This window comes from Cicer arietinum, chromosome 3 (assembly GCF_000331145.2).
Source record: "Cicer arietinum cultivar CDC Frontier isolate Library 1 chromosome 3, Cicar.CDCFrontier_v2.0, whole genome shotgun sequence".
Lineage (NCBI taxonomy): Eukaryota > Viridiplantae > Streptophyta > Magnoliopsida > Fabales > Fabaceae > Cicer > Cicer arietinum.
In genome coordinates this window covers 30,482,027-30,496,052 of record NC_021162.2, presented here as the reverse complement: position 1 = coordinate 30,496,052, position 14,026 = coordinate 30,482,027, and the positions used below count along the sequence as shown (strand labels likewise).

Here is a 14,026-nt window from a genome sequence, read left to right as displayed (position 1 = left end):
GGGAAAGAAACTTTAATATAAAGAAGAGGGAGAGTAGCAACGAATTGGCAATTGCCAATTTCTGATTGGACTTTTGGTGGTATTGTCTATGCAGAGTATGGAGCTTGTCCTTATTCACCTCAGTTAAATCTTTATCTTCTAGCTTATTATTTTCCGCTTTCAATTTCCATTTTTAGCTTTCCAAATACTCGGTTTACAAAGGATTCTTCCTCTAGTTGTTAGGAGTTATACCATTTATCACTAGTTGAATTAACAGTCCATATCAGGTTTCTATCACAAACCATCAAGTTGTTTCACATAAAACAACTTGAAATGACATTTATTCATTCCTTGTAAATTTTTCATACACAATCTGCAGTACAATTCAATCAGTTCCCTCACCGTTACTTCAATTCATTATAATCAGTATCTATAATATTCAAAAACCTCACACAATATCCACATTGTGTGACACAAGTGGTAGATGCTTGAGTCCCTTAACCAATTGGTCTAAGTTTCGATCTTTGGCCGGGTGCATATCGAAAAACATACATTGGGAGAGGTCAATCCCTTAAATGGATCTCAGCTAACTCGAGGGATTAATATCTGCAGTTGTGCACGGAGGCACCTTGATTTACCCAAAAAAACCTCTCACAACTTAAAGGACTAGATTTCATGCTAAGTGCTACTGCTAACAATGACATCAATCCTAAATCCACTAAATCCAAAGACAATCCAAACCGCCAATCAGACTAAATTAACATCAAATAAGTTAAATAATAATGAGCATTAACTTGGTAAAGAATATATATATATTTGGAAATTTTAAATTTATAAATAAATAAAAAAGAGCCAAGTTAACGATATGAAGAAGTAAACCACCTTACCTTACACCAGCACCAACAACAGCAACTCTTTTAACAGATCCTGCAGACCAAAGTATACCAACACAGGGTTTTCAAAATTTAACGAAATACATATAAACACATCTCAATAAGCAAAAAATTTATACAAAAGAAAAAAATAAATCACACATTTTCTAAGTGATACCTAGTTTGATAATTGACACACTACTCAACTAAAATTGAACCTAAACACAATTTGTCTTCATTTTACATATGAAGTGATAATGATAATGACGAGAATTTGGGAAAATGTGAATGAAACTTACTTGAGTTATTATCTTTTGCAGAGGAAGCCATTTTCTCTGACTGACTAAGCTTCCGTCTGAAATGTATCAGTCTACGGGCGGAGGTTTTGACGTTTGTTGAATGCTAGAAGCCGAGCAAAACATTTGTAAAACCGATATTTCAAAAACCGGAATCAACCGGCTGGTTCAACAGTAGTTCGGTTCGCTGTTTGGTTCAATTCTATTTGAACCGTAGTTTAGTTGAATTGGATTTAAATTTGGTTGAACGGGATCAAGGCTATGTTTCATCAATAGTAGTTAATCATAGATAGGTTAATCAATAGAAGATGATAAGCTAATTTTTTTCAATTTTGCTACCTACGCCTCCACTTTTGCTACTCACACCCATTCAATTTTCATAAAATCAAATATTCAAAATATTATTTCCAATTTCACTCATTCTTAAACTTATTTTGTCACTTACTCTCTTCATTATTATCACTCACCTCATAATATCTCACACTCATAACGCACATCTTATAACTTATACTTATTCATAACTTACACATTTCACTTTTAACTTTTAACTTACAGCTCATAACTCTTTTTTTTATTATGGTTAAAGACTTAAAGTTACCAACAAAGTATGTTTATTGTTTTACATTTGAGTTCGTATTTTTCTTTCTTTCAATATCTAAGAGTTTTACGTGAATTGAGTTCACGCACGTTGTAAATAATACATTGAATGCAATCTAAAATCATGTACGGTTACATACTATGTTTTCACATATGTCCATTAATTTAATACTTTATAGTTGCTATGCAAGATACAATTCACGTAAATATATGTGAATTGAGTTTGTATAAGAACTTGGAAATTAAACAATTACATGTGTTGTGCAAATACAATTCATGTAAATGCACATAAACTAAATTCACATATATTAAAAAAAAAAATAGTGACCAAGGCAAAGTAACTTGCATGAACTGTGCATGGGTATATGTGTGTGAACCATATTAACGTAGTTTACGTGTATTTAATTTACGTAAGGTACGTGAACTCAATTTATGTAAGGTACGCGAACTTAGTTTACTTAGCAATATTTCTGAATTTTTGATATGTTCTTATTGGATGTAGATAAATGGACCAAGGAAAGACAATAATGATGTAATGTGTGAAGGTTCGACAGAACTTGATTTTGACGAAATGTATGATGGTTTTGAACTTGATTTTAATACAATGAACGATGATGTTGAACTTGAGATTCACGATGCAATGAATGATGGTGTTGAACCTGGTATGATGGATTTGAATGATGTATTTACCACCAGAATGATGTTTGACACACGAGATAATTTATGGAGATGAGTTAGAAATGTTAGAAGGGAAAATAGAATTGTTGATGTTATCTTTAGATCTAAAACCACCACATCTCGACTAGGAATAAAGATGAAATTAATTATTTGATGTGAAAGAAGTGACAAATATAGATCATGGAAGAATCTTAAACATGTGAGGAGTACATGGACTAAAAAAATGTGAATGTCCATTTAGATTGAGAGGAACACCAACAAGTGTTGGTGATATGTGATATTTGCATGTAGCATGTGGTCCCCATAACCACGACTTGGAAAAAAACTTGACTGATCATTCTTTCCTTGGTTGATTGTCTCATGAAGAGAAAAATGTATTTGGTGATATGACAAAGAACATGGTCAAACCAAGAAACATGTTGATGACATTAAAGGATCATAATGTTAAAAGTTTAACAACAATCAAATGGTTTGCAATGCACGTCAAGCATATCTATCATCACTTAGAAGTAACAAAACTGAAATGCAACATCCAATGACATTGATATAACGCAATAAATACGGGTATCAATATAGGAAGGTAGATGAGTTGATGGACATATTTTGGGTCCATCCACATGTTATCACCCTTGTAAATAATTTCCACATAGTATTGATTATGGATAACACATATAAGACTTGTAGGTATCAAATTTCATTACTTGAGATTATTGGTGTTACTTATACTAAAATGACATTTTGTGTGGAATTTACATATCTATAGTCTGAGCATGCAGATAACTCTGTGTGGGCAATACAAATGTTGAAAGAACATGTTGCTTCTAGTGAAGTTCAAGTCATTGATACTGATAGAGACATTATTTTGATGAACGCAGTTCGATATGTTTTTCAAAAGCAATCAATTTATTGTGTTTTTTTAGGTATCCAAGAATGTAAAAGCAAAGTGCAAGATGATTGTGTTTCCGAAAAAGAAGTAGGTGCATGTAATGAAGGCATGAGAGAGTTTTATTTACAGTTCTGATGAGGCTCAATTTTACATGAAGTTCAGTATGTTTGAAGTAATTTGTAGTGATTGTTATATTTTTTATGATTATGTAGACGAGCAGTGGTTAAATCCTTACAAGGAAAGATTTATTGAGGCATGTGTCGAGTTTATGCATTGGAGTAAGGATATTACAAGACAATATGAGGGATATATGTAGTATTTGGGAAAGTATTTCTAACATTAGTGTATTACAACACAATGAGATAATAACATCATTTGAAAAAAGTATCATTCAAAAGGTGCACCAATGTAGTAAGAGATTGTACGTCCATTTGCGTGGAGTTGTGTCTAAAAATGCAATAGATCACATTTTTGTTGAGTATGATCGCGTGAGATATGTGGATATTGACAAGTCTAAATGTCATTTCACTATTAGGACAACACATGGTCTACCTTTTGCATGTGAAATAGTCAAGTATAGTATGATCTCATGTAACACCCCGATTTTTAACAGCGTGTGTGCATTTTTTTTAAAATGACTTAATAAAATAATACATTGCAACCAAAAACGATAAGAGATATAAATAATTACATCATATATATACAAATAAACTAAGATAGTTTTTGGGACTATAATCCAAAGTATACAACTAGAAAAATACATCTGAGCAATGAGATCTATCAGACATCGTTCATACCCCTAGGGTATTATCGGCAAACACTTGTGCATAAGTACTACTAGTACCAAGAATGTTATTCTCCCATGGTCACATAAAAAAAAAATGGAACATGGACCCACCAAAAGTTCAATTGTCAAGATATGTCATAGACATAGTCATCGCCCCAAAAAAAAAGTACAACCACAAAAAAAAAAAACACTAAGTCCCTATACAACAAAAAACTAATCTAATCATCCACTAACAACTACAGTTACAAGAGTCACCTCCACACATTGCACAAGTTCCTTCTGACGCAGTATCTATCCTCGAAGTAACTTCCTCCTCCTCATCAGCCATAAAGGAGCCAGTCTCCTAAGAGGTCAGGTCCACCCACGAGATAGGTGACTTCGGCGGCGCATGAATCTCAAAATAGCTCACTACCTCAAAGCTCTCACTTTCGGTGATTGATCCTCATCAATCACCGAAAGTGGGAGCTTTGACTTAACCTGTATATGTAGCCCTATTTGAGATGTGGTCGTATGCCTAAGCAATCAGCAAGTGCTAGTCAGGGAAGTCTAATGACGTTTCCTTCGTTAGGGTAACCGTCAGTAGAATGAATTCAAGTATCAACTGAGGGAAAAATCCAATTTTCATAATAACGTAAATGGTCATCAACCGAAATTAACAATTACCCTTTAACAATTATGTCATGAGGACAAACAATAAACACTTAGTAGTTATGACATGATAACAAACAATAACAGAGCATGTATATACAAATATCATATTATAACAAACATGACTCGCGTGTCAAGCACCCTAATGCAATGCTTATATGCTAGTGCACATGATTATGGAATTTCCAAACTCTCATCGAGGGGCGTAAATCATAAATGTACCGCCTCTCACATACCAATACTAATTATCGAGGTGTCACCTATCACAGATCATCACGATTTACCAGAGTGCAGTATATCATATACCTAGACGACTAAAAATCCTCGTAGGGATAAGATGGACCAATCAACTCCTGGAACCATCATGCGGCCCATCACGGTCACCACTCACACCGTGGCCCATCACGGTCACCACTAAGGATGAAATGCATGAGCATACTTTAACTCTTTTCACAACAATCATTATGTAAATGCAGCTATTAAAAGACTCATTTTTTAATACTCATTAAACACTAATAATTTTTCATATTTTTCACAGAGCATACTCAAGACACGTTATCATTAATAACATTCATAACATGTAGCAACACGTATTATCACTCAAGAATGCATAATCACATCAATATTAATCATCACATATTCACACATCAACCACACATATAAGGTCCCTATGTGCAAACTAAAAATTTGGATTGAGCCCTCACTCAATTGTAGTTTTTTTAACAATTATCACTACCACAATCAAACACAACAAAAGTTTCATTCGTGCCAACACCTTCAATCAAATAGTATTTGATTTTGTCAAATTAGTCACCAAGACTTTAACTACGTTACATAATATTTTTTACTCCTAATCCCCTTAGAGTATATTTACTAAAAGAGTTTAAAACGATCAAGGACTAATAGTATTATTATTCACTATACACAATTTCAACATATAAAACATATTTTTAGAAGTTAACATCCTTTAAATTTCTCATAGAATTCACTAACAATAATTTGAAACGTCTTAAATTATTTTTCTTCAAATTTTTCACAGAACCACAAATTTTCTCAAATTTGCTATAATTCTTTTTTTTTTTCTCAAATAACTACAAGTTTGATCTACTATACTTTTAAAGACTAAATGTTCAATCAAAGTATTTACCTCATAACAAAATAACCACACAAAAAAATATTAATAAATATTTTTTTAGTTTCAATGTTCTAACTTTTTAAAATAGTTTAATTCCTTTCAAAATATATTAATTTTTGTTCTTTTCTTATCAACAAAGCTTGTATTTTAATTCATGAAACTTAGAATCTTAAAAATAAATTATAACTGAAGACTTTAACCTTTACGTAATAAACTTAAAACTTTAATCAAAATCATGCAAACTTTTCTAAAAATTGAAAGTATACATATAAAAACTTGAAACCACAATTCACTAATTTTCCTTAAAACACAAGTTCAAAGATTTGATAACCACATGTATGCATTATTGATCATCAATCATGACAACTATTTTTGGAAAGGCATAAACTAAGAAAAATCATTTTTCTTTAATCACCACAATAACATTAATATTTCAAAGTTCTCCCCACCACTAACTTGGTGTCAACTGTCTCGATTCCTTTTCGAGGCTGAAGGAGCTAACTACATAACCATAAAGATTTATAAAAATTTGTGCACCACCAAAATTTATCCAATCATATCATAATTCCAAAATTAAATCTTTTTATCTTTCAAGTTATATCACTCAACCATTAGAGCACAAAAATTTGAGTTAATAAAGTATTCTAAACTTCTTCTTTAAACTCAGTCCAAGAGTAATTAAAAGAGTAACATTTTTAACTCTAAACATTTTAATTTCACACTTTAACTCTTTGCTCAAACTCTTTAACTTAGTTAAAATTTGAACTTTTTCACAATTTTAACAACTCTAAATTTTCTTGTAAAATTTCAACTTCAGTTCAAACTCATTTATTTAAAAATAACTCATTACATAATACAAACACATCAAAAATCATTTTTTTAACCATTACTAACAACATTAACAATAAGAATTAATTTTTTTTAAACACTAACAACAACAACATTAAAACACCAAGATGAACAACTTTGATTCAAGAGTTTTCTTTTAAAAGGTTGGGTTCCTTTTTATTTTTATTTTTTATTTTTTAATTTTTTTTAACTTATAAACAAAAAAAATACTATAATTAAATTTTAAGTTTTTACTAAATAATCATTACAATATCTAAAGACTTTTACACATATCACATCACTTACATCTCAATCTAGTTTAATAAAAATATCCACTTTCGTCGCAACCCAATTGACAGATAAATTTATCAGCAACATGTGACATTTTAAAAAATTTATCCATAAAAATAATTTATCCTATAATTAATTTTAAACGGGTCTCCAAATATATATATATATATATATATATATATATATATATATGGTACTTAATTCATAAAATAAAAATTGGACAATAGTCTAAGCAATTCAGCACAAAATACAATAAAATTGCATAAATTATAGTTTAGAAAATTCAGAGTCTTACATCTCACATCCCATTCCATTAGATGCTATTCATGTTTGGTGGAGTAGATTAAATATTTAAACTTTTAAAGTTATCTATGAAACATGAAATAGATATCTTATTGAAAAAGTTTGACGAGCTTAATGTACCTGGCTAAATTGCACTTAAGGATAAATTGTGTGAGATCCCTTACCCATCCACTATGTCGATGTGCCCACCTCATGATAAGGTTAAAACAAAAGGTCCACCAAAAAAAAAAGGAAAAGTAAGGTATCAAAAAGAAAAAATCAATCAAGCGTTATCTATCTTGGTGGGAGTATGTGAATGCAATTGTTTGATGCAGTGGCACAAATGCATGTAGCACTACTGCATCTATTTGTAAGGTACAACAACCTATATCATCAGTCAAATGTTAACATCTCGACCATCAGTCATAAATGTTCAACAATCTAGAGTTGGTTCCCAATTAAAATTCATAAATTCATAGATGACATAATTAACATCGATGATGATGGTAATTGAGGATATCATGGAGTTGCAACTTTTATTTGGAATGAGTGTCAACTTTTGGGCATTCATTCGTCAAAAGTGTTGGATAGAGCTTCAAGAATTCAAGCCTCATTACGATATAATATTTGGTGGAGAAGTTTATGTTCAAAACCTTATACAAAGTGTATATGTTGAACAAGTTGCAACTATAGATAATTGGATGACACTTCCATAAAATGAGACATGTGATTGCTTTAAAGTTTAACTTGGTTTTCATCTCATAGTCACTTAACTAATTGCAAACTTTTTTTCCACTTAGAAATCCACCACTAACATCTATGTCAGATCATCGTGTGATTGTTTTGCATTTGTTAAGAATTGTCACTTACTGTAGGTAATAATTGAGATATGCCCACAACGACCAAAATCTTAATCTATTGAGACCATTTAACTTATTGAATGTACTACAACTACTAAAAACCATTATGAATTAGACTTAGCCATGTGATTGTTAGAGAAAGGAAGATATTTCTAATAGAAAACTCACAATTTGTTTGATGCTTAATGTCAAGTACAATGAGGTATTTATAGGTACAAATAGAAAACTCTAGACACATTTCCAGTGGCGGAGCTTGATCGAAATTATTGGGGTGGCCGACAAAAAAATATAATATATAAATTAAATATATAAATAATATTATATAGCAAAAAATTAAGTTGTAATAAATACAAAGTGAAATATCAAATAATTTAACTATATGATTTAAGAATACTTTAAAGTAATGCTCTACGCTCTTTAATTAATTTAAAATCATCAATAATAGACTCAGAAGTGATACTTGCAGCAATTTCCCTTTCAATATAAATTGTCATGCTATCTGCCAAAAAGTCAGCTTCCATCTTGTTTCTTAACCTTGATTTAATAATTTTCATTGCTGAAAAAGATCTTTCGGTTGTGGCAGTAGAACAATGGCAGTAAAAAATATTTCAACTCTAAAATAATGCTCTATTGTAACCTGACCTTGTTGAAGACGGGATCGTTCAAATCTTGTTGTTGAATGAACATCGTTGAGATCAGGAATTTCAATATCATGTGCAACACAAAAACTCAAACAAAAATGCAACAAAACTCAAACATCTTATATGCAACAAAAAAAACTCAAACACTTTATATAGACATAAAATCAAACACCTTATGTGCGACAAAAAACTCAAACATTTTATATTGATATAAAATCAAACACCTTATGTGCAATACAAAAACTCAAACAAAAATGCAACAAAACTCAAACATCTTATATGCAACAAAAAAAACTCAAACACTTTATATAGACATAAAATCAAACACCTTATGTGCGACAAAAAACTCAAACATTTTATATTGATATAAAATCAAACACCTTATGTGCAATACAAAAACTCAAACAAAAATGCAACCAAACTCAAACATCTTATATGCAACAAAAAAACTCAAACACTTTATATAGACATAAAATTAAACACCTTATGTGCGACAAAAAACTCAAACACTTTATATTGATATAAAATCAAACACCTTATGTGCAACACAAAAACTCTAAAGAAAAATCAGCACCAATGTCTAATTGAAACTCTAAATTAAAATTCCAAACTCCAAATCAAAGCTTCTAACTCAACACTAACAATATAAGCGTTAAATTTCATGATTACATAAATCAAATCTAACAAAAATCAGCACTACCTAACAAAAATTAGCAATAACAAAATAGAAATTCGAACCCTTTGAACAAAGCAACAACGCGATCTGGAGAGTTGCGGCGAACAGAGAGGCGAGAGCGACGAACGGCCATGGAGGCAGAGGCGGCAGGAGGCTCGCAGCGAGCAGAGGAGCGGTTCGTGATTCGTTTGTCGGAGGTGGTCTCGCGTTTCATTTGTCTGGCAGAGGAGGAGCGATTTGTTTGGCAGAGGCGGCCGTGGTAAATCTGATTATGGAAGAGGGAGAGAGGGAGGCTGAATGCAAGAGAGGGAGGCTGGATGCAAGAGAGAGAGGAAGAAAGAGAAAGTAGAATAAGGTTTAGGTATTTTTGTAATTATATAGTTTTAAGTAGGGCAATTTAGTCATTTTACCTATCAATTTTTTTTTTGGGGGTGGCCGTGGCCCCCCCTATCCCTATGAAGCTCCGCCCCTGCACATTTCTAGGAGCTTCCTAATTAATACATACTTATAGATACTTCCCATATTTTTCTATAATTAAAGCACTTCTAGATTTTTACATAGAAATTCTACATGGTTCTAGACTTATCTAATTTCAAATTAGTAATAACATTGCTCCCCTTATTTTGAAATTTTAACGGCTATGTAAAATATATGCAACTTGATCTTGAGTCTTCACATATTTTAGCTCAACTTCTTTCTTGGCAATGCATTCTCTAATGAAATGGTACATTGTGTCTATGTGCTTGTGATTATAGCATTTGTGCACATGTTTCTAGCTTTTTAGTTTAGTATTTTAAAAGATCTTTATAGCTTAGAATAATAATTTTAGCTTGTTTCTAAACTTTGTATCGAAATTGAATTATAATTTTATTAATTTCATTTTGACCCTTTCTCGCTCTGTAGGCTATAACTTGAGCTCTGGATATCAGATTGGCGCATATAAGCATGCGTTGGAAAGCTAAACATCAGAGCTACAACTTTTGTGTTGGAATAAAAACCCAATACCGAGCTTTACTGGGTGTAAATTTCAAATTTCGTAATCTGGACTTTTGTAATAATTTTAAATAGCGGGCCACTTGTTTTTCTAAACCATAAAGTCCAAGTACTATATATTGGGTGTTTTCTTCTTTTCTTGCGATGAAATTTTAGGATTCAGATTGATACAAGAAATAAGCACTTTTTATTTTAGTTTCATAGAAGACTAATTTTATAAGATTAATCCACGAGTTCAGAGTTTCATCAACATCTTGCGATTCAGGTTACACTGTCAGATTGATTACGCTTGTGACAAATAATAATAGCATCACAAATTAGAAATTAAACTCATTGATAGAATCTGTGATAGGTCTCAAACTCGAATCAATGGATTAATCGTTTTGCTCATCTGTTAAAACAAAAATATAAAAAAACCCTTTCTAATTTCAACCGTCAATTTGGTTAATATTATTATATCAAAAGTCTTTGCGAAACGACTCAAGTTATTACCTCTATTTACATTTTGTCAATTGTATTTGACCCGCGTGCTACATCGGATCAAATTGGCATTGTTGCCGGGGACTCTCTGATAACAGTATTAACCAATATTAATCAGTTATAGAGTATTACTAACCATTCTAACAATTGTTTCTTCGTGTTTTGTTGTTCTACAGGTTGGATAGGCTTTTTGCTAGCTCTTAGGCACGTTGCTAGTCCAAAAACCCCGATTTTCAGGCGACTGTCTCCAATTGCTCCGAAATTTCGCCAGAAAATCAGAAAAAAAATCAAGAAATTTCTACGATTACTCCGAAACCCGATTTTCAATTTTTTGAATTTTTCATATTCTCCTAAAATTCCAAAAAAAATTGCGTTGTCTTTATTTCATTTTTAGAAGTTTTTAGTGGTATTTTTATATTTTTTGGATTTTATTTGATAGGGTTTTCGATTTTTGACTTCAATTTTAGTGATAGGGAGATTGTTGGAATTTTTAGAATTGTGATTTTTCATTGCATTGTTATGATGATGCATGACTAGGGGTAATTCTGTAAATCTGCAATCCCTTGAACCTGAAATAGATAGGAAATTTCATTTACATCGTAGACTTAATAGAGCTGCTAGTGTTAAAGAGTCAGAGTCAGATAGTGAAAGTGACAACTTGCTGCAAAATATGGCTGATGCGAATAACAATACCTTAAGACAACTTGTTACACCTAATGTCAATTATACTGCATTGTGTATCACATATCTTGAAGTTACTGTACCATTCGAACTTAAATCTGGTTTAATACACTTGCTTTAAAAGTTTAATGGTCTTGCAGGTGAGGATCCCCACAAACACTTGAAGGAATTCCATGTTGTGTGTTCTACCATGAAGCCTCAATGAGTCACAAAAGACCACATTAAGCTGAGAGCCTTCCCATTTTCTCCAAGATGATGCCAAGGACTGGTTATACTATCTTCAACCAGGTTCTGTTACAAGTTGGAACGATCTCAAGAAATTGTTTCTAGAAAAATTATTCCTTGCCTCAAGAGCTGCTTCAATCATAAAAGAAATATGTGGCATTAGACAAATTGACAAATAATCATTGCCTGAGTATTGGGGGAGATTGAAGAAATTAGTGTCTAGATGTCCTCATCACCAGATTTCTAAACAATTGCCCATCCAGTGTTGCTTGCTACCTATGGATAAAAGCATTTTGGATGCTGCAAGTGGGGGAACACTTGTCAATAAGACCCCAGAAGTGGCAAAACCTTTGATTGAGAACATGTCCATTAATTCTCAATAGTTTACAACTAGAAGAAATTCAATAGTGTTGACAATGTTTACATCTTCAGTAAAAAAATTGGCAATAGGTAAAACCCAAGCGGTGGTATGTGGTATTTGCACTTCTCCATAGCATCCTACAGATTCATGTCCTACATTGCAAGAAGATCCCATTCTTGATGCTCCTCAAGCATATGCAGCAAATAAATACAATCCTCAAACAAACTATAATATGTCATCTAACATGCACCTTCATTAGAGGACCTCGTTAAGCAGATTGTTGTCTAGAATCTCCAATTTCAATAATGAACAGATTCCACCATTCAAAATTTGGAAACAAAGATTGGTCAGCTAGTCACTTCAATTAATCAATTGCAAACTCATGGGTCAAACCAATTTCCTGCAAAGTCAGTAGTAAATCCAAATGCTCCCAATGTCAGTGCAATTACATGGAGGTCTAGGAAAGCTATTGAAACACCAAAGGTACTTGAAACTACTATGAAAAATAACAAGGTTATTGAGGACACTTTGATACCTGAAATTGTTTTTGTTGTGCAAAATATAACACTTCCTTTTCCTCAAAGGGCAGTGAAGACTAAGAAAATGGACGAGGCAGATAGGGACAACAAGATCCCACACACATTAAGGAAGGTGGAAGTGAACATTCCCCTCATTGAAACAATTAAACAAAATCCAAGTTATGCAAAATTTCTAAAAGATTTGTGCACACACAAGAGAATGTTAAAAGGTCACAAAATAGTAAACATGGGGCGAAATGTTTCAGCCCTCATTCAGCCCATGCCTCATAAATGCAAAGATCCATGAACTTTTTCCATTCCATGTACCATAGGCAATATTCAATTTGAAAATGCTTTGTTAGATTTAGGAGCTTCCATTAATGTTATGCCTACATTTTTTTTTTTACTTTCTTGCTCATGGACCTTTATAGAGTACATGTGTTACCATTCAATTGGCGAACATGAGCAATGCTCGTCCTGCTAGACATGTGGAGGATGTACTTGTTCGAGTTAATGAATTCATATTTCTTGCAGATTTTTACATTCTGGACATGGAGGGAGAAAATAAGTCCAACAAGGGCCTATCATCTTAGACAGACCATTCTTGAAAACTGCTAGAACAAAAATTGATGTACATGCTGGAACTCTATCCTTGGAATTTGGTGATAGCATAGTAAAATTTAACATCTTTGATGCTATGAAACACCCCATGGAAGAGCATTCTATTTTTCAAATTGAATTGCTTGCTGATTTGGTTGATGACACTTACCCCGATATGTTTGCTACTGATTTTCCTTCATTGTCTAATTTTGATGATACTTATACTTGTGAGTTATGTAAAGATACTCAATTGTGCTATGTGTGTGCTGAGATCGAAGATGTCTTGTAGGTTGATCATTGTGTTGATATTGATATTTCTACTAACATAATTGATTTTGCAGACTTAGCTTCGGCCACTAGTGTTGTACCTTCCATTGAACAACCACCGACTATAGAGCTTAAACCACTTCTTGAAAATTTGAAATATGCATATTTAGAAGGAAGTGACAAGTTACCTGTGATTATTTCAGCCAAACTTGAAGATGACCAAGAAGAGAAGCCGTTGTAGATTTTAAGAAAACACAAGAAGACAATCAGATGGACCTTGGCTGATATTCCTGGTATTAGCCCATCCATTTGTATGCATATAAGACTACTGGAGGATGGGGTAAAATCAGTCAGGCAGCCCCAAAGGCGACTTAACCCATTAATTTTGGATGTTGTAAAAAAAGAAGTGACCAAGCTCGTGCAAGCAGGCATTATATACCTCATC

The 14,026-nt window shown here is 32.5% G+C and overlaps 1 protein-coding gene across 1 annotated transcript in view; it reads right to left on the bottom strand.

Annotated features, from left to right (window-relative positions):
- Positions 1-1,305, bottom strand: part of LOC101499361 (protoporphyrinogen oxidase 2) — an 18,442-nt gene extending 17,137 nt beyond the window's left edge. The window contains exons 1-2 of the mRNA XM_004515375.4: positions 1,151-1,305; positions 867-906 (exon numbers count right to left, since the gene is read on the bottom strand). Coding sequence (XP_004515432.1) covers positions 867-906; positions 1,151-1,181 — 71 coding nt within the window. The 5' untranslated portion in view covers positions 1,182-1,305. The remainder of the gene's footprint in view (positions 1-866; positions 907-1,150) is intronic.
- Between the last annotated feature and the right edge of the window lie 12,721 nt (positions 1,306-14,026).